Source organism: Periplaneta americana, chromosome 2, assembly GCF_040183065.1.
Source record: "Periplaneta americana isolate PAMFEO1 chromosome 2, P.americana_PAMFEO1_priV1, whole genome shotgun sequence".
NCBI classification, from domain to species: Eukaryota; Metazoa; Arthropoda; class Insecta; order Blattodea; family Blattidae; genus Periplaneta; species Periplaneta americana.
The window spans coordinates 40,471,554-40,488,662 of NC_091118.1; the positions used below are offsets into that span (position 1 = coordinate 40,471,554).

General features: G+C 36.8%; 1 protein-coding gene across 2 annotated transcripts in view; it reads right to left on the reverse strand.

The window, feature by feature from the left end:
* LOC138692860 (juvenile hormone esterase-like) overlaps nt 1–17,109 on the reverse strand; it is a 76,730-nt gene that overhangs the window by 24,363 nt on the left and 35,258 nt on the right. For both annotated transcript variants that reach the window (XM_069816165.1, XM_069816155.1), the window contains exons 3-6: nt 16,374–16,538; nt 14,531–14,668; nt 10,883–11,039; nt 4,586–4,771 (exon numbers count right to left, since the gene is read on the reverse strand). In XM_069816165.1, coding sequence (XP_069672266.1) covers nt 4,586–4,771; nt 10,883–11,039; nt 14,531–14,668; nt 16,374–16,538 — 646 coding nt within the window. The remainder of the gene's footprint in view (nt 1–4,585; nt 4,772–10,882; nt 11,040–14,530; nt 14,669–16,373; nt 16,539–17,109) is intronic.

Genomic DNA, 17,109 nt, shown 5'->3' on the forward strand with positions numbered 1-17,109 from the left:
TGACCAGAAAGCTCTCCATGCTGATGCAATTCTTCTTTTTAGTTCTCTCGTCATGCAGCTTTTGAATCCGACCAATTGGCCAGATAGATGTATTCCTCCACGTACTGTAATATGGTTGCGTTGACTTGGATTGGTTGTGGTTGGCTGTTCGTCATGACTTGGGTTTTTTCCATGTTCATGCTTAGGCCTGCGTGTGCGCTGCAATCGCTTAGTTCCTGTATCATCTCTTGTAGGTCGGTGGCGTTTTTAGCGAAAAGTACGATGTCGTCCGCGAATCTTAGGTTCGTCAGCCGATATCCGTTTATATTGATTCCATGTCTTTTCTTCCACTTTAGCTTACGGAATATGTCTTCCAGGAGGCTAGTAAATAGCTTTGGTGAGATCGGATCCCCTTGTCGGACTCCTCTTCCTATTCTGAATGTTTGTCCTTCTCGTTCTGTCATCACGATGGCGTGCGAGTCTCCGTAGAGCTTAGTTAGGATGTTGATATATTTGTGCTCGACTCCCTGGTTACTCAGCGCCTGTAATACACAGGAGTGTTCTACCGAGTCAAATGCTTTCTTGAAATCTATAAAACGTTTACTTACAATGCCAAAAATGAAGGGAAAGCAAAATTCTTTCTCAACTTTTTCTGTAGACTTACAAAACATTCGTTCACAACTAAGCAGTTACTCCTACTTGGCGCCGAGCTGCTTTGTAGGTTAGCCAACATGTTAATTTAAATATTTCCCCGAATTAAAATTTTTATATTGATAGTTTTCTATTTCTCACAGCATTTGTTTTCAATTACCCCCTGTTTACAATTACCCTCGTCTATCCTACGTTCTCACTGTGTTGGATATTCCCTTTTAAAGCTTCAACTTGCTCTCTAATAGCTAGGGCTGAAAAAAAAGTATTGGTTATAGGTTACGCTGCATCGTACGTAGAGCTCTGTGTTTACAAAATACTTGTGTGCACGCACGACTAGTTGCTGTAGCGGCTGCTTGTACAGTCCGCTCCGTATGAATGAACTCGTAATAGAATTTACATTTACAGGATTACTTATGTTTCAAATTAATTAACTCGGAACAAATATTAAATTTACAAAAAAAAACATCATTATCAATTAAGTCAAACACAATTTCCCCATGTTCTGAATTCAGTCCTCCTAGTCTATTATCTGTTCTTTGTTGGATTTTTGTTTCTGCATTCTGATACAACCTCACGTCACTCAAGCAGGTCTACTATTGAGGACAGTCGGATGTTCACTCTCTCTGCTCCTTCAAACGGTAGACACACCCTGTAACGCGACGTATTTCGTAAACAATGTAATATATAGAAATTAATTACAACCTTATACCAATACTTTTCTTCAGCCCTAGTAATAACATTGCGTTGAAGTTCCAGAAAGTGAAAAATAAACCCCCTACAACTCTACTCCATGGCGATGAACTGATGAAACTGAAACAAAAGACCAAAATTGTTCAGAAGGAATAATTTATAACACCATGATTATAACCAAAGCTCGGAACTGGGGACTTGTGTGTCGTGCGCTTGAGTAAGGTTAGAGGTACAGCGTACAAAAAGCTCAAGCTGCAAGTGCTCAGGGACAGTCGTATGTACTAAGAAAGTGGTCACATCGAATGGCAAGAAGACGAGCGAAGAAACTGTGTCATGTCGAAGCCAATGACATTAAGAGAATTACAGGTAAATGGTCTGTCTGAGGAATGAGAAAATAAGTGTTATTCGAATGGGTGTTATGAAAGTTTGAAAATACATTTCTTAAATTTTAGGTACAGAATTTCGTGGAGGAATTCTGAGGAGATACATTATTTTCTTCCGATGCAGAGTTTATATTTTGTAAGTTGTGCCACACATAAACTACAGCTGGAAACGGGCATTCATTGAAAGACATTGCAGTCCTTTAAATTGATGGAAAATTTGTCCATAGCCATGGATCAAGTCGTAGAGGGACCTTCCCTAGTAGTGATACACTAATTGAAAACTATTTGCGAGAAAAATTTAGGATATACTTATCTTTCTCAGATACGAAATCTGCTGAAAATCGAACAGGAAACAGTGACAGTGAAAATATTCAGTATTTCAAACCTTTTTCCAAATTTGAAAGTTTTAAAAATTGAAACTTTTAAAAACGAAATTTGTAAAATTATCCATGATATATAATAGTAACAAATGTACTTTTTTTACCTTTTATTTCTATCGACTATATTCATGTTTTTATTGAATATCACTGGCTTCTGTCGGATTGTCAATTTATAATAAATGTGTATTTTTCTCTCGTTTTCTCTTTCTTCTTTATTCTTGCTCTTGTGTTGTATTTATTGGTTTGAATTAAGTTACTTACTGTATTTAGTAAACTGTCCTTGTAAATTTTATGTTATATTATTCACTAGGAATATTAAATCCAGACGTTTGAGATGGGCAGGGCATGTGGCACGTATGGGCAAATCCAGAAATGCATATAGAATGTTAGTTGGGAGACCGGAGGGAAACAGACCTTTAGAGAGGCCGAGACGTAGATGGGAGGATAATATTAAAATGGATTTGAGGGAGGTGGGCTATGATGATAGAGACTGGATTAATCTTGCACAGGATGGGGATCGCTGGCGGGCTTATGTGAGGGTGGCAATGAACCTTCGGGTTCCTTAAAAGCCATTTGTAAGTAAGTAAGTATTATTCACTAAGACCACACCGTACACGAGCCTGGCTCTTACGGTAGTGGCTAGAAACATTTTTGTTTTATAAATGCAATTTGTACTCACTAGGTAGCTAGTTAAAATAAATAAAATTAAAAAAATTTAAGTTCGCTCCCGTCACTTCATGTGACGTGGAAATAAGTTTCCTTCGTTTCAAATCATGTTTAACTAACAGACGAAGAATGTATGGGTTCGAAAATCTTCGAATGCAGAACTGTAAATTTGATGTATTTTGCATGTTTATTTATATATGCTATAAAATTACTTGTTTCAACCTACCATAATATTATCATTATGTTGTTCCAGCCAGGAACCACTTTTATAGCAGACCTTACAGTACCTCTGTGCTGGAAGCGGGAGTTTGTTGACATTGAAGTCCGGTCGCTTGGCCACGTTCAAAGACACAAGTCCCCAAGTTCCGAGCTTTGATTATAACACCATCAAAATAATAGTGTTCACTCCCTCGAAGCCGGATGGGGTATTTACTGTTCTTAACATCTTGGCTTTCGTAAAGAATTGTTTTACGTACATTGGATAAAGACCACAAATCACAGTGTTTAGTATGTTTTCAAGTGGTATTTAACGACGTTGTTTCTAATGCTAAGTTATGTTATTTAGCGTCGATGGAATTGGTGAGAACAAAATTTTATTTGGCGAAATGATGCCGAGGATTCGCCATAGATTACTTGATATTCGCCGTGTTATCACATATTCTTCGAGTGACATCCTCATAAGTTAATTTTAAATCATTGGTTTCCCATACATTCAGAAACCACATTGTTATCATTAAACAGCTTGTATACAAGGATTTCAGTTATTTAAGGAAGCACCATAAAAACTACATTCCATAAGATTTTTATGTTCAATTTTGTTCAAGGAGGAAGAATTTTTGTTATGACTGTTTTGTGGTGTGTAATGACAAATTTTCAGTCATCTGCCTTTGTTTATTAAAGTATGTACATTATAACTTGTATTTTTCTTTCCACATGGATAAAGCTAAACATATAAGACATGACCTTGCCTATAATGAATTGCCTAAATTAAATTTGGCCCCCGATAGGTATTAAGTTGACCAACCCTGTTTTCAATTGTTTTGATTTCTACAGTACAGAAAGACTGATACGAATAGACAGGCACTTTATATCACAACCCCATCTGTCGGCATTGGAAGAAAGTTTCGAAGCACTTGCGATTCGCGAACCAGTAAATGCCCATCCATGTTGTAAACAATCAAAACACTATTAATGTTCTGAAAATCCACATTGTGTACAAGAAATCTCTCTTCATGATAGTAAAGTTGGGGTTTGATGTGCTATTAATCTAAAACCTAGTAATCGGTCCGATTTTTTATGAGTAGAATGCACTTCCTCTACTCTTCACTGTTCTTAAATTGAGCATTTTAATTATTTTGAGGTTAAATATCGTATATATAAACCGGTAGAACAAATGAAATCAGAAACATTATAGTGGGCGAACTTAATCGTGTCAGTCAGAATGTGTTTTCCCGATACGACGCCTCTTTAGCCGAGGAAGGACGACATTTCCAGCATCTTCTATACGGTACGATTTTATACACGTTTTAAGTAGCGAAGTTAACATACCAATGCGGCCGGCTGCTACATTCCCAGCCGCCGAGGAGCAAAACACGCTCCAGCGGTCAGTACATATAATACAAGCCCTGTATAGGCTATAATTTAACCAATTTTAAATATGCTTTCACAGCTTGGCAACACTGTGTGACCTGTCGCACCTTTATTGTAAAGACCGTGACGTTCTCTCTCTATCGAAAAGTGATTTGCAAATACATCTGTCGGCAAAACATGGAACTTTATGGATGAGAAATAATGGGAAAGTAGTAGTTAATGAGAATGAGAGATGGATGCTGTTACCTCTGGACGAGGAAGACATCATATGCAGGTGTGCACTCGCCGCTCCTGCACTCTGGCCGAACAGAGTGATTTTTCCGGGGTCCCCACCGAACGCTTCTATGTTGTCTTGCACCCAGCGCAGGCCAGCCACCTGGTCCTTCAGGCCATAGTTACCTGGAGCCTCGTCGTCTCCCGTGCTGAGGAAACCTGCAGTCATAAGCAGAAAGCGTCTGTAATGCAGGCTTTGGAACACTTGGTAAAAATAGCCGAAATGTTTTATTTTCTGTTCTTTGTATCGGGAATTTCATTACCCGCAGATAGATTTTACTCTGTCTGCTATACTTTTATCTGTACAAGATTGGTCGCTTATTGATACTATAATTATACAAATTGTACAAATATTGGTGAAAGAATACGATCGTTTAATAGTGGTTGCCAAACACCACGAAATTGTGACGTAATTGAAATGCAATCCGCACACCACAATCGCAGGGAGAGGGGTGGAGTGGGTATCTCCTCAGGTAATGCAGTGAATAATAGTGTAGAGACGGACTGTGACCAAAAAACCAAAGCAATATAATATTCTTCTACTTATTAACTATACACACCTTTTTCCATTTTAATTTTTTATCCTCCTATTCATTATTTTTGTATTATTAATAAAATAACATGAATTTATTTTCTTATTTACCATAAAAAGAACGTGTACTTTACATCAGCAGATATTTGAAATTAGAAAAACGTACCAGGCTGGTCACGAAGTTGTAAATTACACTACATGCTTAAAAAAACGTCGAAGTATTTTACACCGATTAAGACATAGAAGCCGATACTTTTTATTTTTTATTTATTAATGAAATATTTAAATTACACTACATACTTAAAAAAAACGTCGAAGTATTTTACTCCGATTAAGACATAGAAGTCGATACATTTTATTGTTAGTTTATTAATGAAATATTCAAGTTACAGCTAAGGGCGTGGTAGTCTTTGTAACAAGAAGAATAATGACGACGTGCATTGTTCTTTTATACTTCACTTAAAATTTTACAATAAATTAAGTATCTCATATTTTTGCCATCTGCAAAAAATAAATACTTTTTCTCCCATGCTCCTTAAAATTAAGTTTTTACTTATTATCTGTTTTGGAAAAGACATCGAAACATATTGTACAGGGACATCATTTTATTTTTACTAACATTTTTAATATTAACCTGTCTATACCTTTAGAGAACCGGAAACACCGCTTGCTCCCCCCTCCAAGACTGGAGTTCGATGATACTGGCGTAAAACACAAATCACTCTACTAGGTATAGGAAGGAAGAAAAGTAGTTCATCCATTTACGTAAACTAGGAAATATCGCGATTTTGAGTTTGATAATTTTCATTAGGTTTTTCTTTAATGAAAGTACAGTACTGTATTAAGAATAAGTGTTTTTACTCACGAAGTGAGTTATCCATGCGAACGTATTCATTATGCGGTGTATAGGCCTATTATACTGTCTACAGCACATTAGAGTACAATATAGAGAAAGAAGTTAATTGAAAAATAATCATAATATGAATATTTAAATACAATTTTGAAAATGGTGGCCTTCTTTTCGATACAGGCTTCAGTTCTTTTGTGCATATTATCGCACTATAAACTATTGCATCTAATTCCAATTGCCAGTTTCGTCCTTCGTACTGGAAACTCATGTTGAAATAATTCTATACCTACTCTACGTACTGTTAATCCAATCTTCAGTTCTGCCCGAACCGAAAATATAAAATTACTCAGACATGCTATCTACTGTCCGTCCAAATGGTTATGCCGCAGGATTGTAGAAAGGGAGGAAATCACGTGACAGTTAATTACTTAACGAGGCCCTTTTATTTAAGTTAAATTAAACGTCCAATTCCTAAGAGAAATTAATGTTTTCAGAAAAGAGCTAAGACAGCCCAGCTATTACAGAGGGGCGAGCAGAAGCAAGTGGGGGAAATCGGGATGCGACGTAGGCAAACGGACAGTACCTGTGCGAAAATATGATTCAATATTGAAAGCTCTTTCGTCACTGGAAAACGCGAACATATTTCTGGAACGTGCTATACTCAGTAACTCAGTACTGCTTACTATCTGCTGTCTTGGTTCTGTGTGGAGTTGGAACTTCATTAGTAGAAGGGGTGGGAGTGAAGTACATTCAAAAACTCAGGTACAATAAAAATTTAAGTAAAAATAAAATGATGTCCCTGTATTATCCTACACACTTGTAACATTACATGCGTACGTCCGCTGCTGATAAATGTCTTCACTTGTAGCGAAGTGATGGCTGTAAACGGAGGGTGGGGGGGTATGACGCCTTGGTTACGATTGAGTGGAGGCAGGGGCATGTGTCGCGACACAGCTTTTGGCGATCACTTGTTTAATAACATCTACTTACCGACCGAGTTGGCTCAGACGGTACAGTTTGAGACTCGCATTCTAGAGCCAAAGTGACTGGGGTTTTTCACAAAGGCAAATGACTGATTGGTTATACATTGAAATTCCACGGCATACACTTCTTTAAAACACTATTAATACTTTTGACTTGTTTTGGGTTTTTTAATGACATCGTGTTCATCTTTTCTTCTACACCGCATTTACACAAACTAGAAAACTTATTCCCTTGCTGCAATCCCTGATCACATATATAACAGACTGCTTATCTCTATGTTAAAATCGGTAGCACTTTGAAGAGGACAACCACCAGGATCGCCACCTGTCCGCCGTAAAGAACACGAGTTAGCAGTACAATCGCTAATGCAATTCAAGTGGGAGTTATGATGTGATTCCTTATGTAACAACTAGATGGCAGCATAGTAAACCTGACAAAAGTTGTTACCGTCAAAGCCTATAAGGCTGAGCAATCTGTTAAACATGGTAATTCACGAGGATTTCCGCCCTTTACGGAGCTTATTTCCGAAGACATTCTGAGCAAAAAATGTCATATAAACATTTGTCCTATTCTCAATATTTACAGAGTTAGGTTTCGTTATTGGAACGCATTGCTGTGAACGCGTGATCTTGGTCAGCGTGCAGTCAGCAGCCAGCGCGAGCGCCACGGAAATCAAAGATAGCCGTATGCAGTTACGTAGCGCGACGAGTGCCGTTCACAAGCGTGCAGCCAAGTGTACTCAAGCGGACGGCGACATTTTTTAAATATGTTGTAAACTCTCCAAGACTGTAAATTAGGATGCAAAATTGAACTGCAAATAATTAAATCGGTGCAAGTGGTGTGATTTGTAATAAATGTTGTGATAAGTGCGTAAGAATAATGTAATTTTCTAGTTAAAAATAGAAAAAGATGTCTGTACGAAGCAACTAAGGAGTTCACAGCACATTTTAGCTTCATAATACTTGCCAATTAAGGAAACGATACTTCTGAATGGTTCATTCTCTATTAAATTTGTATTATTTCTTTACCTTCAAACCAAAGAAAAAACGTATTTTACAAACAAATTTAAATTAGTGTAATTCTGAAAATATTGAGAATAGGAACTACAAGTATGTTTATATGACTTTTTTACTTAAAATGTCTTGAGAAATAAACTCCGTGGAGGACGTTAAATTCTCGTGAATCACCCTGTATATGTGACCTGGGCTGCAATGTAACCGTAGTGGCGCTTCCAAGTTCCATGTTTCGACTGGAATGCTCATTTCGGGGCCGTGCGCAACAATTTTACCTGAGTGGGGGACACTATAATACGTTGTCAGAACAAGCACTCAAATTTTCCAACACAGTCAGCAGCCAATGGTATGGATTTCGACATACAAAAAGCGGTTTCCCCACACAAGAACAGAACACCGGGAAAATTCTGGAGAATGACATACGATTTCGGAAAATCGGGATACGGGTCAAAAATCTAGAACCTTCCAATTAATTCGGGAGCGTTGGCACGTATGATACACGGTGTTCCCTTCAAACCTTCCACATTTTATTAAATCTTTGCTATAAAGGTATAGTTACCAAATTATGGAATGCGAGTGCTACTAAAAGAAAGAGAAACTGAAAGAACTTTTATTTAATGACTTTGAAGTTGAATAATTTCAAGGGAAAAATTGTTCCGGGGCCGGGTATCGATCCCGGGACCTCTGGTTGAACGTACCAGCGCTCTGCCAACTGAGCTACCCGGGAACTCCACCCGACACCGTCTCAACTTTTCCCTTTATATCCACACAACTCGCGTGGGCTGACGAAACGCCAGAGACCCACATCGAGTGCACACAATCTCTGTGTAACTTGGAATTGTGGTTTTCTGTTAACGTACACAGTGACGTATATATTATGCAAATCTAGTCTTTCAGGTAAAGCTCCCTGTAAAGCAGATTTGAATAATATCAAGGGAAAAATTGTTCCGGGGCCGGGAAGTTGATAGTTCACTCACTTTGTTTCGCCACAATCGCATAAAGCAAAATGGCGACTCAGCAGCAGCGCGCACAATCTACAGGGACATCATTTTATTTTTACTTCAATTTTTATTGTACCTGAGTTTTTGAATGCACTTCACTCCCACCCCTCTACTAATGAAGTTTCAACTGTTTTCCAGACAGAATCAAGGCCGCTTATAGTAAACAGCACTGAGTTACTGAGTATAGTAAGTTCCAGAAATATGTTCGCGTTTTCCAGTGACGAAAGAACTTTTAATATTGAATCATATTTTCGCACAGATACTGTCCGTTTGCCTACGTCGCATCCCGATTTCCCCCACCTGCTTCTGCACGGCCCTCTGTAAAAGCAGGGCTGTCATAGCTCTTTTCTGAAAACATTAATTTCTGTTAGGAATTGGACGTTTACGTAATATTACACAACTGTTTACAATAACTTAAATAAAAGGACCTCGTTAAGTAATTAACTGCCACGTAATTTCCCTCCTTTCTACGATCATGCGGAATAACCACTTGGACGGACAGTAAATAACATGTCTGAGTAATTTTATCTATGCGAGTCGGGCAGAAGTGAAGACTGAATTTACATTACATAAGGTACTCTTTTATAGAGTAGGTACAGAATTATTTCAACATGAGTTACTAGTACGAAGGACGAAACTGGTAATTGGAATTAGATGTAATAGTCTATAGTGCGATAATATGCACAAAAGAACTGAAGCCTGTAGGCTATCGAAATGAATGGCTACCATCTTCAAAAATGTGTTTAAATAACCATATTATGATTATTTTTCAATTGAACTTCATTATTCTCTATATTGTACGCTAATGTGCTGTAGACAGTATAATATACACAGCATAATGAATACGTTCGCATGGATAACTCAGTTCGTGAGTAAAAACACTTATTCTTAATACAGTACTGCATTTTGATTACATAAAAATCCTAATGAAAATTATCGAACTCAAAATCGCGATATTTCCTAGTTTACGTAAATGGATGAAGTACTTTTCTTCCCTCCTATACCTAGTAAAGTGATTTTTTTTTTGTGTGTGTTTACGCCAGTATCATCGAACTCCAGTTGTGGAAGGGGGTAGCGAACGGGTTTTCCGGTTCTCTAAAGGTATAGCCAGGTTAATATTAAAAATGTTAGTAAAAATAAAATGATGTCCCTGTATATTCTGACATGCAGACACAAAATCAATCATTACAGTTGAAAGAAATTATCGGAGTGAATATGGAATACTCGTTCAGTCATTCTGAATGTGACAGTCAATCAATTGCGTCTCGCTGCCGATTGCGTAGTCCCCTGTTAACGCATGCGCAGTGAGGTTTTCTCCGACTAACAGCTAAGTTAAATCAAGACTGTGCTACCGGTTCTTGAGATATTCTAAATGGCTGGATACTTTCCGGACATACATTGTAGATATTAAGGCACCTTTCTTTGTTTATTTATGCGACTGCAGGCCGTTTTCTTAAATTCTTATAACTTGCTTGTAAGCTTGTAATGAGTTGTACAGTAGTGGCAAAAAACCGGACCGACTCTTGTAGCTGAATTCAGAGTCACAGATTCAAATTTTGCTAATCACAAAACACAACCATTTTGTATAATTAATTGTAACAATGAAATTTATTGCATTAATTCGATTCTAGCCGTGTTTTGTTTCCTTCAGTGCCTCAAACTTACATAAGAAAAGCTTTGAGAGTTTTATTTTCATCTCGCATCAATATTACATTTCTACCTTTATTCGGCAAAGATAACTGCGTATTTTTACATTAAATAGCAGTCCATACCTCTAGCTTCACTATGCATATTGAAATTACCACAGTTTGACACAATACACAGCACAGGATTCTTTTGTATCAGCTACAAGAGTCAGTCCGGTTTTTTTTTGCCACTACTGTACATTACCGAATGCTCCCAGTCTGTAGTTAATGTACACGAGAACGACGTCTTTGTCCATGAGGAACTGCGGGCCTTCCCAAGATATTGCACTCTGGCCAAAGTAGAATTCTCCAGGGTAGAACCAAACCATCACGTCCATCAACTCCTTCCCAGCATTGTTCAGCTAAAAAACATCCACAGATGCATAGCTTTACTATGCTGTATATATTTAAGTATAAGTATGTGTGGGTGCAATCGCTTGTCGACGGGTGCATAGCAAAGGAGAACAAGGACAATACAAAAAGTAACATGGGCATAGAAGGAGAGCACGGTAAATACAAGGATAACAAGGAAAATACAGGACTAAAAGAAGAACAACGGTAATATAAGGAAAACAACCAGAATACAAGGAGTATAATGGGAACTCAGGGATAGTAAGAGGAATGCAACGAGAACAAGGAAAATAAAAGAACAACAATGGGAATACAAGGAAAACAACAGTAATACAAAGAGAAGGGGAATGCAAGGGGAAAAGGAGAATATAAGGAGAGCATGGGGAATAAAATAAAAGCAAGAGGAATACAAAGAGAACAAGGAGAATAAGGGAAATACAAGGAGAAAAGGGGGAATATATAGGGAGCATGGGGAATACAATAAAAGCTAGGGGAATACAAGATGAGAATATAAGGAGACCATGGGGAATAAAATAAAAGCAAGAGGAATACAAAGAGAACAAGGAGAATAAGGGAAATACAAGGAGAAAAGGGGGAATATATATGGAGCATGGGGAATACAATACAAGCTAGGAGAATACAAGGACAAAATGACAATATAAGGAGACCATGGGGAATAAAATAAAAGCAAGAGGAATACAAAGAGAACAAGGAGAATAAGGGGAATACAAGGAGAAAAGGGGGAATATATAGGGAGCATGGGGAATACAAGGACAAAATGAGAATATAAGGAGACCATGGGGAATAAAATAAAAGCAAGAGGAATACAAAGAGAACAAGGAGAATAAGGGGAATACAAGGAGAAAAGGGGGAATATATAGGGAGCATGGGGAATACAATAAAAGCTAGGAGAATACAAGGACAAAATGAGAATATAAGGAGACCATGGGGAATAAAATAAAAGCAAGAGGAATACAAAGAGAACAAGGAGAATAAGGGGAATACAAGGAGAAAAGGGGGAATATATGGAGCATGGGGAATACAATAAAAGCTAGGGGAATACAAGGACAAATTTGAGAATATAAGGAGACCATGGGGAATAAAATAAAAGCAAGAGGAATACAAAGAGAACAAGGAGAATAAGGGGAATACAAGGAGAAAAGGGGGAATATATGGAGCATGGGGAATACAATAAAAGCTAGGAGAATACAAGGACAAAATGAGAATATAAGGAGACCATGGGGAATAAAATAAAAGCAAGAGGAATACAAAGAGAACAAGGAGAATAAGGGGAATACAAGGAGAAAAGGGGGAATATATAGGGAGCATGGGGAATACAATAAAAGCTAGGAGAATACAAGGACAAAATGAGAATATAAGGAGACCATGGGGAATAAAATAAAAGCAAGAGGAATACAAAGAGAACAAGGAGAATAAGGGGAATACAAGGAGAAAAGGGGGAATATATGGAGCATGGGGAATACAATAAAAGCTAGGAGAATACAAGGACAAAATGAGAATATAAGGAGACCATGGGGAATAAAATAAAAGCAAGAGGAACACAAAGAGAACAAGGAGAATAAGGGGAATACAAGGAGAAAAGGGAGAATATATAGGGAGCATGGGGAATACAATAAAAGCTAGGAGAATACAAGGACAAAATGAGAATATAAGGAGACCATGGGGAATAAAATAAAAGCAAGAGGAATACAAAGAGAACAAGGAGAATAAGGGGAATACAAGGAGAAAAGGGGGAATATATATGGAGCATGGGGAATACAATAAAAGCTAGGGGAATACAAGGACAAAATGACAATATAAGGAGACCATGGAGAATAAAATAAAAGCAAGAGGAATACAAAGTGAACAAGGAGAATAAGGGAAATACAAGGAGAAAAGGGGGAATATATGGGGCGCATGGGGAATACAATAAAAGCTAGGAGAATACAAGGACAAAATGAGAATATAAGGAAACCATGGGGAATAAAATAAAAGCAAGAGGAATACAAAGAGAACAAGGAGAATAAGGAGAGAACAAGCTGGTAAGCAACTTTGATCAAATGAATCCAAGGAGTTACTCTTTGCTAATTCAGTGGCTGTTACCTATTGTAACTAAAAGTACAGTTTTGAATTGAAATTAAAATTTCTCTATCATAAAACTGTGCATGTTAATTTGTTCGCACATACGTCATATTAACAGAAAGTGCATGTAAATTATGTTAATATAAGTAGGATAAGAAGTTGGAACTAGATCTGTGTGTGGCAACTAGAAATGTATTGTAACATGGGGTAAACTTCGCCATAAAACAAAAAAAACATGATATCAGCCCTATTTGTGACTTAAAATGAAAAAAAAAAAACTTAAGAAATGAAGAAAAAGTAATACTTACTTACTTACTTACTTACTTACTTACTTACTTACTTACTTACTGGCTTTTAAGGAACCCGGAGGTTCATTGCCGCCCTCACATAAGCCCGCCATTGGTCCCTATCCTGAGCAAGATTAATCCAGTCTCTATAATCATATCCCACCTCCCTCAAATACATTTCAATATTATTCCCCCATTCACGTCTCGGCCTCCCCAAAGATCTTATTTCCTCCGGCCTCTCAACTAACACATTATATGCATTACTGGATTCGCTACATGCCCTGCCCATCTCAAACGTCTGGATTTAATGTTCCTAATTATGTCAGGTGAAGAATACAATGCGTGCAGTTCTCTGTTGTGTAACTTTCTCCATTCTCCTATAACTTCATCCCTTTATTGTTCCCAAATATTTTCCTAAGCACCTTATTCTCAAACACCCTTAACCTATGTTCCTCTCTCAAAGTGAGAGTCCAAGTTTCACAACCATACAGAACAACCGGTAATATAACTGTTTTATAAATTCTAACTTTCAGATGTTTTGACAGCAGACTGGATGATGAAAGGTTCTTAACCGAATAATAACAGGCATTTCCCATATTTATTCTGCGTTTAATTTCCTCCCGAGAATCATTTATATTTGTTACTGTTGCTCCAAAATATTTGAACTTCTCCAAAAATATGTTATTTTATGGTCAAGATTACCCAAGCGATCCAATTTACTCCATTATACTGCATTGAAAATAGTTAATTTCAGAGGAAATAAAGAGGTAATACGCCACGCGATATACTCTATAATGTCACCCCTGAGAATATTGTTCCCTCTCCCCAATCAGAAACTGAAATGGCGCTATTTCTTTTTCAATATTCTCATAAAATTTCACGTTTCTCCTGTTAACAGTTTTCTGTCCAGTGTTGGTTAAGTAGGCACAATTTTATAAGCACTTGGTATTTATAAGTATTTTTGTTACTTTTGAGTTTACCTCTTTTCATACAAGTGTAGTTTTTATGGTTATTACCCACATGCCTATCATTTTTTAAATTTTATCGTGAAGATCTGTATATACTAAGTTTTGTAAGAAAAAGCCGAAAATATTTGATATCGCGTTAACCGTAAGCTAAGCGTGAAAGCTCACCCTTGGTGTGAAAATTCCGAGATAAAGACAGTCTTCTGTTCCTGCAGGTATACCCAGCAGAAAAACGAGTCGAATACATTGAGGTGTTTCTTTACTAGCGTCCAGAACTCCCGTCCAGGATACAGGTGGTTGCGGTGGCTGTTAAAACAAAAAAAAAAAAAAACAAAAACAAAAAAACAAAACAAAAACTTAAGCTCGAAATTTAAATTGTGGAGGTTGGGAACAAAATCGGTCATTTCCTCCGAAAACAAAAAATTAGTTTCTTAACGGTTTAGGTATGTTTAGAGAGGCATCTTTCTGAATATGTAACTGTTTTTATTCTAACTTGGCCATTTCCATGAGAAACAGTATGGTGAAAATCAATATTTTTAATCAAAACGGAATAATTCCATATCATACTAATGCCAATATTTTCATTGCATTTTTTTTTGTATAAAAACGGTATTTCCAACACTCAGTAGCCTATGTCTTGCAATTATCAAGCCACTCAAAATTGATCATTTCCACTTCTATGTGTAAGAGTGATAAAATATTATTGCCAATTGAAATTATTGTAAAAGTGTTATAAGATACTCATTTTTCCACGATACAGTAGAATGAAAGTGAAGGATATAGCTTTATTTCGAACAAAAGTGAACATTTCCCTCAAATTTCCAAACAAGACCGGACATTTTGAAACGATTTCTGTCTATAAAATGCACAGAAAATAACTAAAATCATTATTATTGACACCACTAGAACAACGGACGTAACATGCACGACTCAAAAAATTATCGTTCACTTTGGGGTAAAGTGAAGGTTCAACATATTTTGTCTACTTCCTGAAAAATAGATTATTTTGGAAATAACCAGTTTTGTTCGCAACCTCCACGATTAGTATTCTATGTAGGATACATATATTAAAATGCAGTAAGATACAGTCTATATGTAAATATCTGAGACTTAATTTCTCAAATAATTTGGAAAAAGAAATAGACCCACAATCCGAATAAAAATTATAAGAATACTTGTTAGATAGAGATCGTCATTTATTCACTTGCAAGTAAATTCCGCATCATTCGACAGATGACAGCACGTATACGTTTTGGCATGTGCAGCATCTAGCGGAGACGTTTTGAACTTGGTGCCTCACTAACAATGTTAGGTTTTCTCATCAGTTGTATCTTGAGCAAATATTTCTTTGATCGGCGGGAAAAGGCATATAAGTAAAAAAAAAAAAAAAAAAGTCGATTTTTCTGTTGTATCTAATCACATAAGTCAAGTATTTTTTCTGATTTTTAAATAATAAAATTTCTTTTATGTTAAATTGAAAAGGGTCTTTCTTTGATAAACATACATGAATTTCATTATTGTACTTATATTTAATCAAGAGTAAATTTTAAAAAATTTCTCTCCTGAAAAATTCATTTTTTTTACTTATGTGCCTCTTCCCGCCGACCAAAGATTTATTCACGCGAAAACTCAAATTTTGAAATCAACAATGAACTAATGTATATGCGTGAATTCTTTTTGCAGTTCCTAGTCATAATACTGGTACTGAACGGGTATTTTTACTAATTAATGCACAATGGACTCATCTCGATCAAATATGGCTTCAAATATCTCGCATGGGCAGTTATATGAATACTTTCTCCATGATTCTGCTGACTCTAATGAAAGCGGTCAGCTCAGAAAAGTATAAACAATTATAAGGAGAATGTAATGCATATTTTATCCATTTTTGTTTAACTATTACTAAAATTATAATTTTAGCCTAAAGTGTGTATTGCAAATATTGGTATTTTTAAAGTTCTTTTTCATCCATTTAAACAAACTGTTCATCAAATAGTAACTCTAGTTTTACTTTGAATCTATATTCTCCGACAGGTGGCTGAGAGAATGGAATCCCTCGGAAAGCACAGAAGGGTCTTCCCGATTGAGAAAACATGGTGGATCCCTTCATCGTTCCCTGCTTCACCGTCACTTGTTTAGACTGCCACCACGCACATCCGTCAGCATTCAGCAGGTTCTGGATTACAGCCAAAATGAAAGGTCAGTTTACAACTACATAATAACAGAAGAGAAATAATTGTTTGTTGTTATTGCACAGTTTTCAGCTGTGATATGTCCAAGACTACAAAGGCAGATAGACTAATATTTAGCGAAAATATAAGCTTAGATTAAAATAGACTCAGTGGCGGTGCGTCAATAAAAGCACAAGAGCACCTTGTTTCCGTTAATGCACGGCTATTTATATTATTCAACTAGCCGTACCCGTGCGCTCCGCTGCACCTGTTATAAATAAATATAAAGTAATTACATAATTAAAATAGGACGTTTGATCCAGGGAACATTCGTGTTTGATAGAAGGATAAATCGTTTAGTGTGGTATAGAACTAGAAGCTAATATTAAAAAGCTTAGAAAACCCAGATTGATTATATTCAATGTTCCAGAGGAACTAGCAATAGAAGATGCAAGAGAGGCGATATTGCATCAGAACGACGAGCTAAATCTAAAGCAGGAAGACTTGGTCCCCAAATTTATGTTCCAGGACAGAAGCAAAAGGAAAAACCTGATCATTGAAGTATCACCACAAGCA